A 22367-nucleotide genomic window follows, 5' to 3' on the forward strand; every position below is an offset into this window, starting at 1 on the left:
TGCTATATGAATGCTGATAGATTGGGAAAGGAGGGGGTGCACTGAGACCTGGATGTCTCTGTATACCAGTCTCTGAAAGTAAGCATTGCAGGGACAGCAGGCAGTGAAGAAGGGAAGTGGGGGTATGTCGGCCTTTGTAGTGAGAGTACAGGATCGAGGCTGTCTTGCTGCAATTGTACAGAGCCTCTGTGAGATAACACCTGCAATATCATATGGAGTCTTGGTCTCCTTTTCTGGGGAAGGATGTTCTGGCGATGGAGGGTGTGCAGCAAAGCTTTGGCAGACTGATTCCTGGGATGGCAAGACTGATGTATGAAAGAGATCAGATCAGTTAGGATTATATTCATTCGGCTTTAGAAGAATAGGGGGAGATTTCATAGGAACCTATAAACTTCCAGAAGGACGGGACTGGGGTAGCATTCCAGTGCAAAGCTGGGAGACCGTGAAGGAATACTGTTGGTGGATGTTATAGGCATGGTTGGATGGATTTTATGGAACCGCCTACCAATGGGCAGCTGTGCCTTGTCCTGGGTCACCTTTTACTGTCTCATATCTTTTAACAAATGCCACTCTTCATTGTTACATTTTCTGTTCAGTGACGTTATTACATTCTTGCTGGAGCAGGTGGGAAGTGAACTTGGGCCTCTTAGCTTAGAGGTAGGGGCACTACCACTGCACCACAAGAGGGCCTCTCTGCATGACAATCTTCAGTCCTCACCCCAATCACCTCCAGATGCTTTTTCAATGACGTTCCCTCCATCATAAGATCAGAAGTGGGGATGTTCACCAATGATTGCACAATGTTCATGAATCCTCAGATACTGAAGCAATTCATGTTCAAATGTAATAAGATCTGGACAATGTTCAGGTTTGGATTGATGAGTGGCACATAACATTTGCACCACATAAAGGCCAGGCATCTCCAATAATGGACAATCGAACCAACAGCCCACAATGGTGTTCCCAGCAGGGAATCCCCCACTATCAACTTCCTGGGGGTTACCATTAACTCAAAACCGTATAAGGACTGTGCTTACAAGAACAGATCAGACGTTAGGAATACTACAGTGAGTAACTCACTTCCTGAATCCCAAGCCTGTTCGCCATCAACAAGAGACAAGTCAGGAGTGTGATGGAATACTCCCCACCTGCCTGGATGAGTGCAGCTCCAACAACACTCAAGAAGCTTGACAACAAACCATCCTGCTTGGACTGCACTGCATCTACAAACATCCACTCCCTCCACCACCGACACTCAGTAACAGCAGTGTGTACTATCTACAAGATGCGCTGCAGAAATTCACCAAAGATCCTCAGACAGCACCTTCCAAACCCATGGTCATTTCCAGCTAGAAGGACAAGGGCAGCAGACACATGGGAACACCACACCCTGCACGTTCGCCTCCGAGGCACTCACCATCCTGATTTGGAAATATATCGCCGTTCCCTCACTGTTGCTGGGTCAAAATCCTGGAATCTCTCCCTAAGGGCATTGTGGGTTGACCCACAGCACATGGGCTGCAGTGGTTCAAAACGGCAGCTCACCACCACCTTCTCAAGGGCAATCAAGGAAGGGAAAGAATTGCTGGCCATCCAGAAAGAACCACATCGATGAATAAATAAAATCTTTAGAATGTGTACATGCTCAGTGCAGCAGTGAGAGTGTGCATGGTGCTACCTTCAGGTGATAATGGGAGCTACAGATGCTGGAGAATCCAAGATAACAAAGTGTGTAGCTGGATGAACACAGCAGGCCAAGCAGCATCTCAGGAGCACAAAAGCTGACGTTTCGGGCCTAGACCCTTCATCCCTGCCCGAAACATCAGCTTTTGTGCTCCTGAGATGCTGCTCGGCCTGCTGTGTTCATCCAGCTTCACACTTTACTACCTTCAGGTGGTTGGCCCAAAGTCTAGACGTCGTTCCTTCCCCTCCCTGTCTCCCACAGCCCGCTTCCAGTATAATCTGATCACTTCGCAAACCCCCTTAGCCAGCCCTTATCCCTAGAGTCTGCAGCAATCAGCCTACCCTCCCCACTCTCCTATCTCACCGGGTTATGAAGTTCATGGGGAGAGGTGACAGAAACATACCTTGTTTTTCCAGGAATATAGAAGGTGAGGGAGTGACCTGATTGAATGTTTTTTTTAGAATTTGTCAAAGGAATTGATAGAGTGAGTGTGTGTGTGTGTGTGTGTGTGTGTGTGAGAGAGAGAGAGAGAGAGAAAGAGAAAGAGATAGCTGACATTCTCCTTTGTGGGATATAATCACAGACAAAGATGTATAACCTTAACATCAGAACCAGGTCACCTGGGCAGCCAACCAGAAGGACATCCTCATGAAAAGTTAAAAAACAAAATGTCTGAAAATCTCTCCCTGAAAAATCACTAGGTCCCATTTCAATTTGTAACTTCAAATCTGTGATTGACTTGGTTTAGTATAGGAGATATAGGAGAGTGTAGGAGATTGTCGTTAACAAACAGGTCTATTGCGATGTCAATGAATGGTGGAATAGGGCTCATGCCTGATTGCACAATATCAGCATTTAGTTTATCTCCACAGCATGGGGCCACTGACCACTGCATTCCCAGTTAGGACACCCTGACCCTTCATTCCTTCCAACACAAACTTTAGAAAACCCCTGGTCCATCCTGAGAAGTTTATTGTTTTGATGTTCGCTTAGAGAGGCAGACCAGCTGCTTGGTCATCTCCAGTATCAGGTTTCTGAACATCCATTGCTCACTGTGTCCTTATAAAGGAGAGACCTTCAGCCCATAGACAGCCTGACTACCTTCAGTGAATTCATGCTTAACTTCTCTGCCTGATGTCGATGAATTTGCTGAAAGATGGCGTTCAGTTCAGGAAGCCCAAATCCCTTGTTCATTTACCAAGTTGTGGACACATCCTTCCCTGGCCATCAATTCCCAGAGTGGGATTCGAATTCAGAGCTTCTAGTCCAGGGACCAAGACACTACCACAATCCGTCCTCACTAAGACGAATGAAGCCTAACACCTGATTCAGACACTGGCTATCTGTTTAACATTCCTTATGGATATGGTGGGCTGCAAAATTCCATCATGGAATGACCGCACCTGAAGAGAAACACACAGGTTGGATAATGTTACGTCAGCTCCACCCATTCTGCTGCTGTCATATCCAGTTTCTGGGTGGGGACAAGGAGTTCTAAAACAAGCTTTCAGATAGATCAGATGTGCCTGTACCAGCTCCTTCTCACTGAACAAATGAAGTTGTACTTATTGCAAACAAGGTGACAGCAATTTGTTATTATCATAACTTTAGGCAACTTATGATCAGAATCTTAATTACCATTGATAAGCCATTCACTTATTGATTATCATCAATAATTCTTCTTGTTATCAAAGAACTGTGGCACTTCTGTAGATATTATCACTCCCATTAATCGCTAAAGAGGTCCAGGACAAAGCAAACACAAAAGAGGATTGGTGACGGTGAACTACCTCAGACCACCCTTACTCAGTACCTCATGCTGGTCACAGGGAACCAGTACCACGTGGTGCCAAGAGTGGCCATCTGAGAAAATGACACCCTACACACACACCCACACACACGCACACATACACACCCACACACACGCACACACAGGCACGCACACAGAGACACACACGCACACACACGCACACACACACACGCACACACGCACACAGAGACACACACACACACACACACACACACACGCACACAGAGACACACACACACACACACACACACACACAGAGACACACACACACGCGCACACACACACACACACACACACGCACACAGAGACACACACACACACGTGCACACGCACACGCAGGGACACACATACACACACGCACACGCACAGACACGCACACACAGAGACACACACACACACATGCACACGCACATGCAGAGACACGTGCACACAGAGACACACACATACATACACACACACACGCACACGCACTCGCAGAGACACACATACACACGCACACACAGAGACACACACACACACAGACACACACATACACACAGAGAAACACACACAGAGACACACACACACAGATACACACATACACACGCACACACAGAGACACACACATAGAGACACACACACACACACGCACACGCAGACACACACATACACATGCACACACAGAGACACAGAGACACACACACACACACACAGATACACACACACACAAACACACACAGACACACATACAAACACACACACACGCACACACAGACACACTAACAGACACATATACAAACGCACACACGCACACAAAGACACACACGCACGTACAGACACACACGCACACACATACAAACACACACACACACTCTCACACACACAAAAACACACATGGGCACACACATCACAGACACACATGCACACACAGACACACTAACAGACACACACACAGATACACACACACAAACATACACACACACACAGACACACACACACACATACACACGTATACACACACACACACATACACACGTATACACACACACACACACACACACACACACACACACACACACAAGCACAACAAATCTACACAAACACACATAAGGATAGACACACACACAAACATAGACACACTCCATCATCCACAGAGGTGGATCAAAAGTTTTGAAAGCAGCAAGTTTTGATTTTGTCCAGTTGGATTTGTCCTTTTCCACTAATGGAGCGAATTTGGTGCTGTGGTAATGGTACATTTATATTCGCTGCCTGATATTATCGTAAGGCTATGTCTGAGGACCAAGCTGTTTCAATATGAATGCTTAACATATTCATGATTTGATGCCCATAATTAAAAACATGGCAGAGAATGAGTTAATACATCTATGTGTATGTGTGTGTATGTGTGTGTATGTGTATGTGTGTGTGTGTGTGTGTGTGTATGTGTGTGTATGTGTGTGTCTGTGTGTATGTGTGTGTGTGTGTTTGTGTCTGTGTGTCTCTGTGTGTTTGTGTCTGTGTGTGTGTATGTGTGTGTATGTGTGTGTGTGTGTGTATGAGACTGTGTGTGTGTGTGTGTGTGTGTGCTTGTGAGTGTGGGTTAGTGATTTGTACAGAAACACCCTATGTAAGTGACTCCCTGGAACCAAACCCACTGCAGAGCCCTGGAGAGGGCTGTCAATCTTGAAGGAATGTTTACTCATTCAGTAACCTTGCCCAGGATCAATAGTATCATTTCCTCTCAACAACAACACACCATTTTACATTACCTCGTCCCTTTTTCTCTTTGATACTATTGAAGTGAGTGATGCCTGGGTTCTAATATTTTGTTTTCCTCTGAAGCCACTCTTTCACATTCATACATCCCACACACTAAATCCTCCAACCTCTAACCAGGCAGCTTTTGATAAACCCTGCACAATTTCAAAACAATGTTGCTAACAGCTTCAGTAGTGGCCTAGTAACCCTGTAACTTCAAGAATGTTTTTACATGGAGAAATAAACTAAATTCAAGGAATTTTTTTTAACCAAAAACGATGTGGCAGCCTGTAAGTGCGCGTGTGTGCGCGAGTACATGTGTGTGTCTGCGTATGTGCATATGGGGGTGTGTGTGTATACGTGTGTGTGTATACTTATGTGTGTGTGTGCGTGTGCATGTGTGTGTTTGCATGTGTGTGTACATGTGTGTGTGTCTGTGCGTGCGCATGTGGGTGTGTGTGTGTATACGTGTGAGTGTGTGTGTACGTGTGTGTGCGTGTGTGTGTTGCATGTGTGTGTACATGTGTGTGAGTCTGAGTGTGTACATGTGTGTGTGTCTGTGCGTGTGCATGTGTGTGTGTGTATGTGTGTGTGTGTACATGTATTGCGTCTGTGTGTGTGTGCATGGGTGTGTGTGTGTGTGTGTGTATGTGTCTGTGTGTGTTTGTGTGTGTGTGCGTGCGCATATGTATGTGTGTCTGCGTGTGTGTATGTGTATTTGCATGTCTGTGTGTATAAATGTTTGTGTGTCTGGTTGCATATGAGTGCGTCTGAATGTTGCGTGTGTTTGCTGACTGTTTGTGTTTTTGTGTGTGTGTTGTCAGTTTTTCTGCATTGTTGTGTGTGTCTGTGCATGTGCTTGTATACGTGCGTGCGTGTGTGTGTGTGTGTGTGTTGTGTGTGTTTGTGCGTCTGTGTGCTTGTTGTCTGCTTGTGTGTGTGCCTTGTGGATGTGCTTGCATCTATGCGTGTGCTTGTATGTGTGTCTGTGTTTATGTATACGTTTGTGTGTCTGTGTGTGCCCCTGTCTGTGTACATGTTTGTGTGTGTTTGTATGTGCGTAGAAGAGAGAGGCAGAGCACTTCAGCTATTATTGCTAAAATGTTGGTGAAGTTTTCCACTTTATGCTCATCAGGATACATGCAAGAAAACAAAATTTCAAACAATCACAACAATTTACAGTACAGGAGGAAAAAGTGCTGATTATTTGGCCATTATTCCCTTATCAGTCCATTGACAGGTTGGTGTGATCTGGAACCTGGATAATTACATAATCCAACTGTTCTGAGGAAGGGTCCGCGGACCTGAAACGTTAACTCTGTTTTCTCCTTCACAGATACTGCCAGACCTGCTGGGCTTTTCCAGCAACTTTGTATTTGTTCCTGATTTACTGCATCCGCAGTTCTTTTGTTTTTTAATTTCATAATCCAGTTGAGGACAGACAGTCAGAAATGAGATGAAGGCAGGAAACATTAAGCAGCTAGCTTGGAATATTTTAGCAAGTTAAAGGATCGACTTTTATTTATTAATCAAAACAAAAATCCTCTTCTGCAGTAAATATTGTATTTTGACAATATTGAGTTAGAACACCATGTGGTTGTTTTCGGATTTATCCCGGTTTTAAAGCTGCCCTGGGATTTTGGGGTCAGTTGATAAATGGAATTACTGTTAATTTGTTAAAACTAGCTTTCAGCAATGTGATTGGTAGGTCATCATCTATAGGGAGAGGGAGGGGCTACACTTATTTTTATTTCTTTCAAAGTTGGATTTACTTGTTGGCTTCAGTTTGGCCTTTAACTTCCTAGTTCAACAGGAGTGGAGTCATTCTGAAAAGTTAAGGCTTGTTAACAAAGCTTTTCATTTCATACTTAACAGGACAGGCATGCAAATGACAAATTTTAAACAACATCAAAAATCAGGAAATTTTGCAACTACTTAGCACCCTTTTCCCCTGGTGTACAAGTTATCGTAATCATTTTGGCGTTCTTGCATGTGTCCTGATGAGTCCGAAATGAAACTCTGCAGCTACATGTCTCTCTTTACACTGCATTCACTTTTCTTCATCTTCATAGCCGTGTACTCACTTGTCGATGTCTTGATGACGAACTTAAATTGTTTTCCACGCCATGCAAATTGCGGCTTGCTTTCCTGCACAGTTGCAGTTTGAGCTCTTTTTTCTCCAAAACCTTCAATTCGCCTATCTGTTTCTCTGCTGGCAGCTCCACGGCCACTGTTGGCAAACACATTTCAGGCTTTCAGCTTTGCAGTCTGGTGCCTCAGACCTCCCTCTCCTATTCTTGCCCATCTTTGCAGTAGACTCATCATTAGATCATTTTTCAGAACAAGAAAGAGTCTATCATATTGACTCTGATATCCCCCCTTCATGGAGTCAAAGTCATAGAGCCATACAACACCAAAACAGATCATTTGGTCCTAGTTCATAATCCCAACATAATCCCAAAGTAAACTAGTCCCACCTGCCTGCTCCTGGCCCATGTCCCTCCAAACATTTCCTTTTCATGTACTTATCCAAATGTCTTTTAAACGTTGTAACTGTACCCACATCCACCACTTCCTCTGGCAACTCATTCCACATGCACACCACCCTCCGTGTAAAACAATTTGTTCTACATGTCTTTTTTAAACCTCTCTCCTCTCATCTTAAAAATGTGTCCCCTAATCTAGAATTCCCTACTTTAGGGAAAAGAAAACTACCATTAACTCTATCCATACCTCTCGTTATTTTATAAACTTCTATCAGGTTGCTTCTCAACCTCCTACGCTCCAGTGAAAAAAGTCCAGCCTATCCAGCCTTTCATTGTAACTCAAATCTTCCATGCCTGACAACATTTTGGTAAATTTCTCCTGAACTCTCTCCAGCTTAGTAATATCCTTCTCATAACTGGGGTGGCCAGAACTAGGCACAGTGTTCCAGAAGAGGCCTCATCAATGTCCTCTACAACCTCAACATGACTTCCCAATTCCTATACTCAAAGGACTGAGTAATGACGGCAAGCATGCCAAACGCCTTTTTAACCATCCTGTCCATATGTGACACAAACTTCCTCTGTTCGACAACTCTACCCATGGCCCTATCATTACTCTGACTCCCAGTTCCAGATTTCCCACCGTGTGCAAAAATCAATGCGAGGGAAAAACACAAAGAGATTTGGGGGTACTTGTGCATGAAACACAGAAAGCTAGCATACAGGTGCAGCGAGGAATCAGGAATGGCTAATGGGAATCCACTGATCCATAGAATCCCTACAGTGTGGAAACAGGTCCTTCGGCCCAACAAGTCAGCACCGACCCTCAGAGCATCCCACCCAGACCCATCCCCCTAATCTACACATCCCTGAACACTATGGGCAATTTAGCATGGCCAATTTACCTAGCCCGCACATCTTTGGACTGTGGGAGGAAACCAGAGCACTCGAAGGAAACCCATGCAAACACGGAGAGAATGTGCAAACCCCACACAGACAGTTGCCTGAGGGTGGGATCAAACCTGGGCCTCTGGCACTGTGAGGTAGCAGTGCTAACCACTGAGCCACTGAGTTGGAGTATAAGAGTAGGGAGGTCATACTGGAACTGTACAAGGTGCCGGTGAGATCACATCTGTAGTACTGCGAGCAGTTTTTGACCCCTCATCAAGGAAAGTTATTATTGCATTAGAGGCAGCTTGTAAAATGTTCTTTCAGATGGTCCCTGATATGGAAGGCTTGTCTTATGAGCTAAGGTTAAACAGGTTGGGATTCTGCTCAGTGCTATTTAGGAGAATGCGAGGAGATCTCTTTGAAACATTGAATTCTTAAGGGGCTTGGTAGTGTAAATGCTGAGAGGATGTTTCCCTTCAAGGAAGAGTCTAGGACCATAGTCTCAGAATGAAGGGACACCTATTTTAGACTGAGATGCAGAAGACTTTCTTCTCTCAGAACATTGAGAATCTTTGGAAGTCCTTGCCACAGAGAGCTGTGGGGGCAGAGTCCTTGTGTATATTTAATGGTGTGATAGAGAGTTTGTTGATCAGTCGGGGAATGAAGGGTTGTGAGGAAAGGGCAGAAAAATGGACACGAGGAATGTCGAGTCAGTTCTGATCCTATTGAATGGTGGAGTACGCTCAAGAGGCTGAATGGCCTTCTCCTGTATGTATTTCTAATGGCCTGATGGAAGAGCTAATAAGCCATGATGCCGGGTTTGAAGAAGAAAGGGAGAGTTTGCATAAATTCCTTTCCATCATAAATCTCTCCAGGACATTTGGAATGTCCATGTGGAATTCATTGCCACGGAGTGCAGTGGAGGCCGGGACGTTGGATGCCTTCAAGACAGAGATTGACAAATTCTTGGTCTCAAAAGGAATCAAGGGCTACGGGGAGAGTACGGGGAAGTGGAGTTGAAATGCCCATCAGCCATGATTTAAATGGCAGAGTGGACTTGATGGGTCGAATGGCCTTACTTCCACTCCTATGTCTTATGGTCTTATGGACATGTAGTCATCCTCAAGGCTTTCTCCCATTCTCCGTTTAACCAACCCTCAGTCAGTTTCTTCCCAAATTCCCATCATCTTCCCTTCAATCCTCAACACAATGGGCTTGTATCTGCCACTTATTCCATTGCCCCTTCCTCACTGTTCCCACTCCTTACAAAACCCTCATCGCTTGCCTCCCCCGGACACTCAATCTCCATCACTTTACTGCCATGATGAGCGATAGGTGGCTTTGTACAATTTCCAATAGCCTCAGGAACGCTGATCTGTCAAAAATATTCAGTACGTAGTTTAGCAAGATGTGCTGCAACATCAAATTGATTGTGAATTGATTTGACAAACTATGAATTGTAGGCCAAACCTGAGATTTGCACCTTTCAGGGATTATTACCCAGGCTACATTGACCTGCGCTTATTGATTTGCCAAGCCAATCTTCCAAACAACAACAACTTGCCTTTGTGTAGTGTTTTTTAAGTGAGTGAAATGTCCTGTGACACGGCACAAGAGTGACTGTCTACAAATTGGAGGGTGGCATAGTGGCTCAGTGGTTAGCGCTGCAGTCTCACAGCGCCAGGGACCCGGGTTCGATTCCAGCCTCGGGTGACTGTCTGTGTGGAGTTTGCACATTCTCCCTGTGGCTGCGTGGGTTTCCTCCGGGTGCTGCGGTTTCCCTCCACAGTCCAAAGACAGGCAGGTTAGGGAGAATGGCCGTGCTAAGTTGCCCCATAGAGTCCTGGGATGTGTAGACTAGCCGTGGGACATGCAGGGTTGCTGGCATAGGGCAGAGGGTTGGATCAGTGGGATGCTCTTCAGAGGGTCAGTGCATAAGATGGCACCAGGTGACCAAAAGTGTGAATAAAGAGGCTGATTTGAAGGAGCTGGGAGGTTCGAGGGCGTATGTGGAGAGGTGGCAAGGTATGGGCGAGGAGGGGGGTAGCGGAATTTCAGAATTTTGGATCCAAGCAATGAAAGGAACAGCTACCAAAGGTGAAGCAGTGAGAAGATGTGGTGGGGGGAGAAGAGACAGCAGTAGAAGGGGCTAGATTGGAGACGTGCAGGGATATCTCAGTGGAGGTGTAGGAGTTTGTAGAGGAGGGCAGTGGCAGGGGCAGCTGATGCTATGGAGGAAATGAAACGGATGTTTGACAGCAGCTGGACCAAAACGCCTCACCTTGACCCGTTTTGCTGGTGATGATATTTAGTGACAGGTGACTGGCACCTTCCTTAAGTCCCAGAATCTTCTGGCATGCATCGATCACTTTAGCAACTGTGGAATTCCTTGGGACCTTCAACTGTAGGTTTTGCTGAAAGGCTGAATTGGAGAAAAAAAAACAAAAGGACAGAGTGAGAGAGGTACAGAGATAGAGAATGGAGACACCTCACACGTGGAATTTACAAACACAAGATAATGAAAGGGCCCCTGCACATTGACATGAAATACAAAGGTATAATTCACGGTGAGCACTGAGCTTCTGAATATCTTATGATAAACAAGCAGAAAACGGGATGTTCAGATCAGCCATGGCCTCATTGAATAGCAGAGTGGACTCAATGGGCTGAATGGTCTAATTCTGCTCTTATGTCTTCTGGTGTGTTGGCTAAAATAAAGAGTTGTGGGAATTATCACCAGGGAAATTGACCACACCATTCTGCTTGAAGGAAGGAAGAGTGGGATTTTCTGTTCCCAAAGTGGTGAATGGGCTTGGGGCTGGAAAGGTGACACTTCAGGGGGGGTTGCATCAAAACCAGCCACCTTCTCCTGGCCACTGGTATTCAACACTGGGCAGGCAAGGCGATGATTGGCCTTCCCATTCTGCTGGTCACAGAGACCTTTCGGTGGATAGTAAAGGACCAAGACTGAGTTCAGGGCTATATGATCGAATCATGATGTTCTTTTATTAGTGAACAACAAAATCAGATATAAAATGATTTTTTTTCTACCTTTCACTGATAAGTTGACCAGGTGAGACTTTTTCAGTTTTTTATCTTGTACTGCTTTTTCTTCCCTGAATAAAATTAACATAAGACGCAAAGTGAGCTCACACTTATCGCACCCGGAATTGCAGACTTCAAATGATATCATTCTGCCATCAGAGTCCAGGCAATTCCTGCTTCCATACCACTGTGAATGTCAGGGAATTCACTTTGGGAATCTTCCCTGAGGTTACCAAACATGGAAGGGGGAGAGATTCTGGTGGAGGCCAAGTGCTGCATATCCAATTCTGGTGTGTGTGTGTGTGTGTGTGTGTGTGTGTGTGTGTGTGTGTGTGTGTGTGTGAGAGAGTGTGTGTGTGTGTGTGTGTGTGTGTGAGTGAGAGTGTGTGTGTGTGTGTGTGTGTCTGTGTGTGTGTGAGAGTGTGGTGTGAGAGTGTGTATGTGTGTGTGCGCGCGCACGCGTGTGTGTGTGAGTGAGTGAGAGTGTGTGTATACATGTGTGTGAGTGTGTGCACGCGTGTGTGTGTGTGAGTGTGTCCTCATGTGCGTGTGTGTGCGTGTGTATGTGAGAGTGTGTGTGTGTGTGAGAGAATGTGGTGTGAGAGAGTGTGTGTGTGTGTGTGTGCACGCTTGTGTGTGTGAGAGTGAGAGTGTGTGTGTGTGTATATGTGTGTGAGAGTGTGTGGTGTGAGCGAATGTGTATGTGTGCGCGCGCGTGTGTGTGTGTGTGTGCATGTGAGAGAGAGAGAGTGTGCGCGTGAGTGTGTGTACATATATGCATGTGTATGCGCACGCATCCACGTATGTGTGAGAAAGAGAGTGCGCACGTGTGTGTGTACATGTGTGTGAAAGTGTGTGTGTGCACGCGTGCATGAATGTGCGAGAGAGTGTGTGTGCGTGTGTGTGTGTGTGTGAGTGTGTGTGCGCCTGAAAGACAGAGACAATGTGTAAGAGAGTAAGAGAGTGTGTGTGAGAGACAGAGTGTGTGTGTGTGTGTGAGAGAGTGTGTGTGTGAGACAGTATGTGTGAGAGAGAGACAGAGAGATAGAGTGCATGAGTGAGAGAGTGAGTGTTTGAGCGGGAGAGAGTGAGAGCGTGTGTATTAGAGAGAGACAGACAGTGTGTGAGAGTAAGAGAGAGAGTGAGAGAGAGTGTGTGCATGTGTGTGTGTGTATGAGAGACTTTGTATGTGTGGGTCTGTGGGTGTGTGTTTGTGTGTGTGTGACAGAGACTGTATGTGTGCGTGAGAGACAGTGTGTCCATGCATGTGTGTGTGAGAGAGAGAGGGTGCGTGAGAGAGTGTGTGTGTGTGCGTGTGTATGTGAGTGTGTACATGTGTGTGTGCACGTGTGATTGCGTGCATGCATGCATGTGAGAGTGAGAAAGTGTGTGTGTTTGTGTGCGTGCATGCATGTGTGTACATTTATGCATGAGTGTGTGTGAATCACATGAGATTAAATCTAATGGCAATAACAGGTGTGTGAACCATTGAAGTAATGGGTGAAATTTTCCCGATCCCATCCGAGTGAGGGATCTTGCGGAGGATGATTTCATGAAAGGACATTGTTGGCATTTGGTATCCTTGCATCTATCCTGCAAGTTGCTAAAGCTGTTTATTATACACTCCTCAGGACATATGCATGAATGCCAAATTTTGAATGGCAACTAATCAGCACACTCTTCTCCTGCAGTAGAAATTGTTAAGGCCGTTTGAAATTTGGCATTCTTGCATGTGTCCTGAGGAGTGCAAAACAAAAGCCTTCAGTGACATGTCCCTCTTTCAGTAATATTCCAAATTATACACTTGAAACACTGCCAGGCAAGACCACTTCTTAACAAGAAGGGTGCGATTCAACGGCAGCGACATTTCTCTCAGAGTAAATCACTGCTTCGCAACTTTCTAAGGGAAGAAAATTCTTGCCAATAATTAGAGTCTGGTTACCTTGAAATAAGTGAGAAAAGTCAACATTATTATTGGAGGTGGTTCAGAACAGGGTTTCTAGATATATGTAACGAGTGGCTTGTCTTCTCAGGAAATATTGGATAGGCTTTAGGCTTGTTTCTCGCTGGAAGAGCAGGGGGCAGCTAACTCTAACAAAGAATGCAAAATCCTGAATTGTGTTGACAAGGTGGGCATGGAAAGGATGTTCCTTCTGTCAGTAAGTTCAGAGCCGGGGGGAACCGTTTCCAAATTAGGGATCGTCCTTATAGGATAGAGATTAGGATAGAATTTTCCTCTCTCTCAGGGGGTTGCAAGACTTTGGAACTCTCTTTGGAGAGGAGATAATTGAATGCTTTTAAGGTAAAGGGAGGTAGATTCTTAAATAAGAGATAGATAGATTCTTGTTAAATAAGGCAATGAAGAAACTGTTGGAAGCAGATGGGAGTGGCGAATTTGAAACACTATAAGATGATTTTGTTGAATGATGGGCTGAATGGCCTACTTCTGCTCTTATTGTGTGTCTTTGTAAGTTCATGTCTTTACATCAAAACTTAATGCATTGCCAGTATGTCATTGTCTTAACTTCTTGAGAAAATATATCAGAAAATTCACCCGCAGTGCCATAAACTTTCATTGAAGAGATGGTGTGATGTGTCTGTCGATTTCCAAACCCAGGCACTCTGCTTGGTATATAACCGTAGACTGATGCATTTCAACAGTGGTTCTCTCTTACCTGTTGTGTGTGTGGTTAGACTGGGCCCAACCTGACGACTGCGAGTTGCCAAGAGTTAACAGGGCTGCTGTAAATCTCTCGATATCATGAGGGCCAATTGTCTCTTCAACGAATAGTTAAGAGAAAAAAGAAACTGACTGGTTAGATCACAAAGAGTTCACAGTTCTTTCTCCCTTCATGTCTCTTGAACTCTTGAACTCTGTCCTTCTCTGTCTGCCATCTCAAATATTCCTTTTCTCTCTGACACTTGACTATATTCTAGTTCTTGCTGCCCGCTTCCAACACCCTGTGAAGGGTCCACTGAGTTTTTCTCTCTCTCTCTCTCTCGCATTCAGCCTCTAATTACCCCCCTTCTCCCACTAATTCCACCCTAAAGACCTCAGCTCTGTGTAAAATAAGTGCAAAGAGTCTGGTGTGACTGTACCCAGTCAGTTCTTACCGAGCAGATTATCGAGGCTTTGGCAGGCTGTGTTCACTGGGTGGACCTCTTTGTAAATGGATGACAGGAGAATCTCTTTCTCCTCTGTGGTTGCCAATTGCAGCTGGTCGAGAATGTTCGGGTCGATTGATGCCAACTGCTGTCCTTGCAATTTTTTCTCTGGGGTGGCAGAAAGTAGGGAAAGGCACAATCTAACACACTGGATTAACGCAGAGACCTCGGGACAGGAAACGGTGCCCCCCCCCCCCCCCCCCCATGCTCCCTTGGCCTTTAGGTGTCGCTTGAGCAGCAGAGGCTGACAAACCAAGGTCCCCTGATCCGTGAGGTGGGTAGGTGGGATCTCCCTTTGGTCCTGCCTGAGGCGCCAGTCAGTCACTGATGGGCGTCAATCTGGCTGGCACCACAAGATCGAATCCCCCCACCGTGCCCCATTCCACAGCCCCAGCCACGCCGCCCTCCCCCGCCATTTGTTGAGACGCCACGCCAACAGGACCGCGTGCGCAGCCTGAGTCCTGGGCGATAACAGTGCTGTTCGCTTTTCCCCGTAACAGGGAGGCTTCCTGCAGCTCCTCAAGTGGATGAGTGCGCACAGGGTTTGGAGAGAGCTCTCCCGGGGCTCTGGCCCTCGGTCTCCGAGCCTGTGGATGTGTGTGCAGGAACCCCTAACATCGGAGATGCTCAAGAGACCAGAATGAGAGCAGTGCAGAGGCTTCAGAGGGACATGGGCCTGCAGGAGAGCCAGGAATAGCCAGCACTGAAGAGGTTAGTGGCCATTTGCAGAAATGTTCACTAAAATGTACATAGCATGCATGTCCCAGGATCCGGGAGCTTGAGGTGGAGCAGAGATTTGGAAGTATTATGGAAACTTAAAGCAACAGACATTAAACACTAAAAGCAGCAAAAGGCTTGCGCAGCACTTTATGAAATGTTAGAGATGGGGCTAAAGTGCTCCGGAGAGTGAACGTCACCTTTGATGATAGGGATACACTTCTCCAGTCCTAGCTTCCTGACCCATTCGCAAACTTCATCTGTGTTCATTTCCTCCAGAGATCTTTCCTTCGGTTCTTTGCTGTTCTCCTAAAGAAACATAAGGCAGGCAAAACCAAGTAAACTGGGCAAAACTGTTTTCCGATGAAGGGTCTAGCCCGAAATGTCAGCCTTCCTGCTCCTAAGATGCTGCTTGGCCTGCTGTGTTCATCCAGCTCCACGCCTTGTTGTCTCGGATTCAATGCGATTCTGTTTGTTTGGTACCTGGCAGCTCCTGGTTGCTATAAACAGACAATCATGTGCTGTTCATTTCATCCAAATCCGATTGTTTACCTAGAGAGTTCTGGTCTGAACAATCTGTGTCCTGAAGCTACAAGAAAACTCCATGTATATATCAGAGTAGCCTAGTGATTGTCCAATAGGCCAGTAATCCCGAAGAGTAATGAACTGGTGACATCAGTTCAAACCCCAACATAATCACTGAAGATGTAACCTTACTTCATGAAATAAACACACCCATGCTTTACATCTTTTCTGACGTAAATAAAAGCATTCGGCATGGTGGGGGTATGAGGGATGCACCAGCTGCTTGGCTTATTTTACATGGCAAAGCCTCGACCAATCAGAACCCAGTTGCCAACCTTTTTCTCATTCAGTATACGTTGATGTCCCCTCTGAAATTTGGCACTCTTGCATCAATCCTGGTGAGTGCAAAATGAAGATCTTTGACAGATTGTCTCTCTGTTTAGCAATATTCATTTTCTGTTATACCAGGAGGTTAATTAAATAAATATGTAATAAAAAGATATTATGAGTAATCCCAACTACTAGATTGTTGCAGAAACCTATCTGGCTTACTAAACTGCTTTGGGGAAGGAAATTTACTGGCCTTACCTAGTCTGGGACTCCAGACCCACCGCATAGAACATAGAACATAGAATAATACAACGCAGAACAGGCCCTTCGGCCCTTGACGTTGCGCTGACCTGTGAACTAATCTAAGCCCCTCCCCCTACACTATCCCATCATCATCCATATGCTTATCCAAAATTATCCAGCTATCAACAAGTTTCATCCTACCCTCAGACTTACCGTGGACTACTCTTCAAAATCAGTCTCATTCTTGGACACATGCGTCGTCATCAAGGACAGACATTCAAGTACCTCACTCTACTACAAGCCCAAGGATAACCTCACAATGCTGCACTTCTCTAGCTTCCATCCTAAATATATTAAAGGAGTGATCCCCTATGGAAATGTGATTGATTTTTACCTGCCCCTCTGAATTACTGTACCAAATTGCTCAGTTGTATTCATAGAATCCCTACAGTGTGGAAGCAGGCCCTTCAGCTCTTTGAGTCCACTCTGACCCTCTGAAGAGCATCCCACCCAGACCCATCCCATCCCTTTAGCCCTGCATTTCCCATAGCCAATCTACCTAACCTGCACATCTTTGGACTGTGGGAGGAAACCGGAGCACCTGGAGAAAACCCACACAGACAGCTGCCCAGGGATGGAATGGGACTCATATCCTTGGTGCTCTGAGGCTGCAGGGTTAATCACTGATCCACCCAAGTAGGCAGCTCCCAACCATACTCTCAAGAGCAACTAGGGAAGGGCAATAATTGTTAACCCACATCCTGTGAAATGAATGAAAATTATATTTTCAATCTTTCATGTCAGGAGGCACAATTTTCTGTCAAGCATGGTCAAACCTTTAGCTTCAGCTTCGACTGTCGATGGGTCTATATTATGTACCACCAAGTGCATAATTACTTGTGAATTTAATCACTGCAGAGATGGTGAGTGCCATTTTATCCCTGCGCTAACTTTAAGATGAATGTAGATATTAATAGACAAGGAATCAGAAATAAGGAAGGATTCTGGGGAAGGGGCACCGGACCTGAAACGTTAACTCTGTTTTTTCCCTTCACAGATGCTGTCGGACCTGGTGAGCTTCTCCAGCAACTTCTGTTTTTTGTTCCTGATTTACAGCTTCCGCTGTTCTTTTGGTTTTTATTGAATCAGAAACAAATTTCTTTACTTACTATGTTTGAAAGTAAGGGAGCAAAATTCAATTCGCTGCTGCCTTTATTAAATCTGCCAATTAACTTTACACAAGTTGACGCTATGAAAGCACTGCAGGACAGGTGAGACTTGAACCCATGCCTTCTCGTGCAGACACAGGGGCACTACCACTGTGCTAGAGGAGCCCTTTTAAATCTCCAAACTGGGTACTCATCAGATTTCTTGCTGTGACTGATCCAGAGTGGACCTGATCCAATCAGTAGAGACCCTGCCATATCATGCAGTAGAGATTGGCAACAATGGCTTTAAGGATGAGGAACTTTCATTCTGAAGATAGACTGTACAAGTTAGGACCGTACTCCTCAGAGAATAGGTTGGACAGGAGATTTGATAGACGGCTTTCAAAATCACAGCATGTCTGTACGGGACAGAGAGAGCGAGTGGGCTCTGATTTAAAGCAACTGCCGAGAAAAACAAATCAATTGAGGGAAAGATGTTTCATGCACTCTGTGGATCATGTATTCTCTGACACTGAGGTGGAGGCCAGGCTCAATTGAGACATTTAGAAGAGAAATAGAAACTTACTTGAACGGAAACAATGCGCAGGGTTATGGGGCGAAAGCAGGAGAATAAAAATGCAAAGTGCTGGAGATGACAGTGAGCCAGGCAGTATCCCACGGGGAGAGAACAAGCTAACATTTTGACTCTAGACGATTCAGGAGTCATCCACAAGGGTCACTTAGATTCGAGTTAGCTTGCTCTCTCTCCATGGATGCTGCCTGATTCGCTGTGATCTCCAGCATTTGTTGTTTTCAGTACAGATTCCAGCATCTGCATTAATTTGCTCCTAGGCAGCAGAATAGTACTAAGAGATGCTTGTTCAGAGAGCGAGCACTGACACAATGGACCAAGTAGCCTCTTTTGCCCTGTGACAATTCCGTTAACACTGGCACTTAGAGGAAAGAGAGGCGATTGGGATGTCCAAGCAGCTTGATGGAGCAGGTGATGATCCTATTCCCCATGGTATTCCAGAACCCTGTGGGCCCAGCCCTTTAAGAACAAATTATTGAGGAACTTCTTCACTCAAATGTTTTGGCATTCTCTACCGGGGTGAGCTGTGCACGTTCGCTCAATGAATACATTAGAAACGAAGATTGGTGTGTTTTTGCTTATGAAAACAAGAAACACTAGGGTGGGAAAGTAGTGTTGAGGGTCAGCTGGGGCCGAATGGCCTACTCCCCCTCTCTCTACAATGAGAGAGGCTCCCGGGTCTCTCAGGGAGGTTACACATATAAAGCCTTACCTTTCCTTTTAAGCTGCCATTCGGATCAGTTGAAGGTGGTATGTAGGATTCTGAAAAATAAAAACCATTTCTGAGGTCAAGATACTTCCTTTTCAAGCAGTTCAGAGATGTGACTACTAACCTCTGGAGCAGGTAGGGATTGAACCCAAACCTGCCAGCAAAGAGGTAGGAAAACTATCACTGCACCACAAGAGCCCTTTGAGGTGCTGTTGTAGCACTGTTCAAATTCATTTCCAATAACACTCAAGAAAATTGGCATCATGCAGGACAAAGCAGCCCCCGCTTGATTGGCATCACATCCACAAGCATTCACTCCATCCACCAATGATGCTCAGTGGCAGTGCTGTGTACCCTCTACAAGATGCACTGCAGAAATTCGCCAAAGATCCTCAGAAGTACCTTCCAAACCCACACCATCTCCATCTAGAAGGACAGGGGCAATAGTTACATAAGAACACCACTCCCTTCAAGATCCCTGCCAAGCCACTCGCCGTTCTGATTAGGAATTATATCACCGTTCCTACACTGGCGCTGGGTCATAATCCTGGAATTCCCTCCCTATAAGGGCATTGTGGGTCTATCTACAGCACGTGGAGTGCAGTGGTTCAAAAAGGCAGCTCACCACCACCTTCTCAAGGGTGACTACGGACGAGCAATAAATGCTGGGCCCAGCCAGCGACTCCCATATCCCACTATAGAATAAAAAATATTGCGACCCTCCAGCCTGTTCTGCTGTGACATGAAATCAAAGCCGACCCATAAAGTCCACCTTCAATCCCGGAGACAACAGAAATGGCAAAGTGTTCTCTGAGCACTAAGCAATCACCACTGCATAACCTCCAAGAAGAAGCTAACTACAAATCTAGTCATCAAGGGAAGAGGGGACTTCCACTGCAAGATGTGGCATCAGTCTTGAGTATTCCAGATGCTGCCTAGGAAATCCCAATCTCTGCACCCGGGCAGCGTGCTCGAAATCCCCCCGAGAGCGAGGGATTAGCACTTGGCAGGGCAGATCCTCAGCTCAGCCCTGGCACTTCTTCTGTTTCCAAATCAAACGAACCTTGGAGCCAAAGAGAAACAGCGTGGGAAACCTCGTTTGGAGTTTCTTGTCGGGGCATATGAAAATCACACTGCTGACGGTTTCTGTTGCTGGCATTTCCAGGAATGAGTTACCAACTGAGGAGCTCAGCACTCCTCAAGAAACTCCCCCAGTCTTACTGCCCTCTGCTAAAATATAATGGCACTTTTGATTGTTGTAAAAACTCAACTGGTTTAATAATGCACCTTTTGGGAAGGAAATTGCCATCCTTACCTGGTCTGGCCTACATGTGACTCCAGACCCACAACAATGTGGTTGACTCTTAACAGCCCTCTGGCCAACTAGAGATGGGCAGTAAATGCTGCCTAGCCAGCGATGCCGTCAGCCCGTGAATTTTAGTTGTTGCTAAATTCGAAGGATTTCCACGTTGACAGTCTATCTGAATGGCAAGTCAAACGTCGCTTCTATGCCCATCAAGTGGCACATGAACCCAGAAGCTCTGTATCGGGGCAGGAATGTCGCCCATTGCATCACCAGACCTTGTCTCTGCTTCATCTACATACCACACCTCCCCTACCCCCAAGCAGCCCTCCTTCCCACTCCCATGATGAAATGCAGGACAGTTCTCATCGCCAGCTCTCACCAAGAGTGATGCGTCTCTGTCTTGGCGATCCAGCTCCCTCAGTGCCAGGAGCTAACCCTGGACTCCAAAATGCTCCACTCATGCTCTTCACATTATCCAGGCTGTACCTCCTGCTCGCCGGCCTCTGAAGCAGAGAGGGAAGCAAATAGATCACAAGGAACATAACAATGAGTGAACCACATTCTGCCCTTCCAGCCTGTTACACAGAAACTTAGGCAAAAAGGGGCTTGAACATTAGGAGCTGGTGTCTATGCCAACCCATCCACTTCACCCCTCATCACTTCCAGCCTCCACCCTCCTGCAGCCCCCTCACCCCACACCCTCTCCAGTGACCTCTCATCCCCGACCGTCTCCAGTGACCCAAAATCCTCCACTGTCCCCAGTGACCCCCTCAGCCTCCTCTGTCCCCAACAACCCCTCATCCCCTCACCTTTCCCAGTGACCCCTCATCCCCCACCTTCCCCAGTGACCAAAAGCCCTCCACTGTCCCCAGCAACCCCTCACCTCCCACCCTCCTCAGTGTCCCCTCACTTATACCAGCAACATCTCACCCCTCATCCTCCCCAGAGACCCCTCATCCCCCACCATCCCCAGCAATCCAAAACACTCCACCGTCCCCAACAACCCCTCACCTCCTCACCCTTCCCTGCAACACCTCATACCCCACCCTCCCCACCAATCTAAAGCTGTCCACTGTCTCCAGCAACTCCTCATCCTCCATCATCCCCAACAACCCTCAAGTCCCATCCTCGCTAGTGTCTCCTTACTTGCTCCTGTGACCCCTCACCCTGCCAACCCTTCCAGCAACTCCACATCCCCCATCCTATCCAATGACCCCTCAAAACCCCCCACACACTCCCAGGACCCGCCACTCCCCCATCTTTCTGAGCAACCCCTCGTCCTGCACCCTCCCCAATGACCCTCCAAACTTCCCCCCTTCACCCTCCCCAGTGACCCTCCACGTCCCCACCCTCCCCGGTGACCATCCACACCCCCACCCTCCCCGGTGACCCCTCCCTCGCCGTCTCTCTCTTATGGTCTGGGTGCCTCCATGATCTGAGGCCCAGGGCAGGTGTAGCCCCAGCAACGGCCACCTTCTCCCTGGCGGTGCGGCTGAGCAACAGGAGAGCTGATTGGTCAGCAGCTCTTGGAGGGTGAGACGTCTGCCCAAAGGCCCCTTGAGACCGCTGCTGCCCTGTGAAGTGCCCGAGGAGCACACGATGTGACGGCACGTCCCAGCAAGAGGTGGAAAAACCCTGCCCCACCTCGCACAACCTATCACCCACACCCCCTCCACCCCACTGCCTCACCTAAACCCCTTTTCAAATCAGAGAGTGAGACTGATGGTACCAGACCCGTTCCCTGTTATCAGTGCCTTCACCTGGGACACGTGCGGCCCAAGATGGGATGATGAAATGAAGAAGCGAGCGATCGATGTTTCAGCCGAGGTTTTAATGCTGGAGTTTTGAACCGACGGCTGGCATGCCCAGCTGCACTAAAAAATCCACAAAACCCCCATTGCCAAATTTCAGAAGACCCACCTGATTCACTCGTGTCCCTTCAGAAAGCAATCTGCCACCGTTACCTGGTCTGACCCGCA

At 46.7% G+C, this 22367-nt stretch overlaps 1 protein-coding gene across 1 annotated transcript in view; it reads right to left on the reverse strand.

The window, feature by feature from the left end:
• LOC125454821 (uncharacterized) overlaps window positions 1–22367 on the reverse strand; it is a 52925-nt gene that overhangs the window by 13453 nt on the left and 17105 nt on the right. The window contains exons 3-10 of the mRNA XM_048536044.2: window positions 20768–20891; window positions 19086–19135; window positions 15736–15844; window positions 14768–14926; window positions 14329–14431; window positions 11660–11724; window positions 10890–11030; window positions 7316–7461 (exon numbers count right to left, since the gene is read on the reverse strand). Of these exons, the coding sequence (XP_048392001.2) occupies window positions 7316–7461; window positions 10890–11030; window positions 11660–11724; window positions 14329–14431; window positions 14768–14926; window positions 15736–15844; window positions 19086–19135; window positions 20768–20891 (897 nt within the window). The remainder of the gene's footprint in view (window positions 1–7315; window positions 7462–10889; window positions 11031–11659; window positions 11725–14328; window positions 14432–14767; window positions 14927–15735; window positions 15845–19085; window positions 19136–20767; window positions 20892–22367) is intronic.

Source organism: Stegostoma tigrinum, chromosome 9 (genome assembly GCF_030684315.1).
Source record: "Stegostoma tigrinum isolate sSteTig4 chromosome 9, sSteTig4.hap1, whole genome shotgun sequence".
NCBI classification, from domain to species: Eukaryota; Metazoa; Chordata; class Chondrichthyes; order Orectolobiformes; family Stegostomatidae; genus Stegostoma; species Stegostoma tigrinum.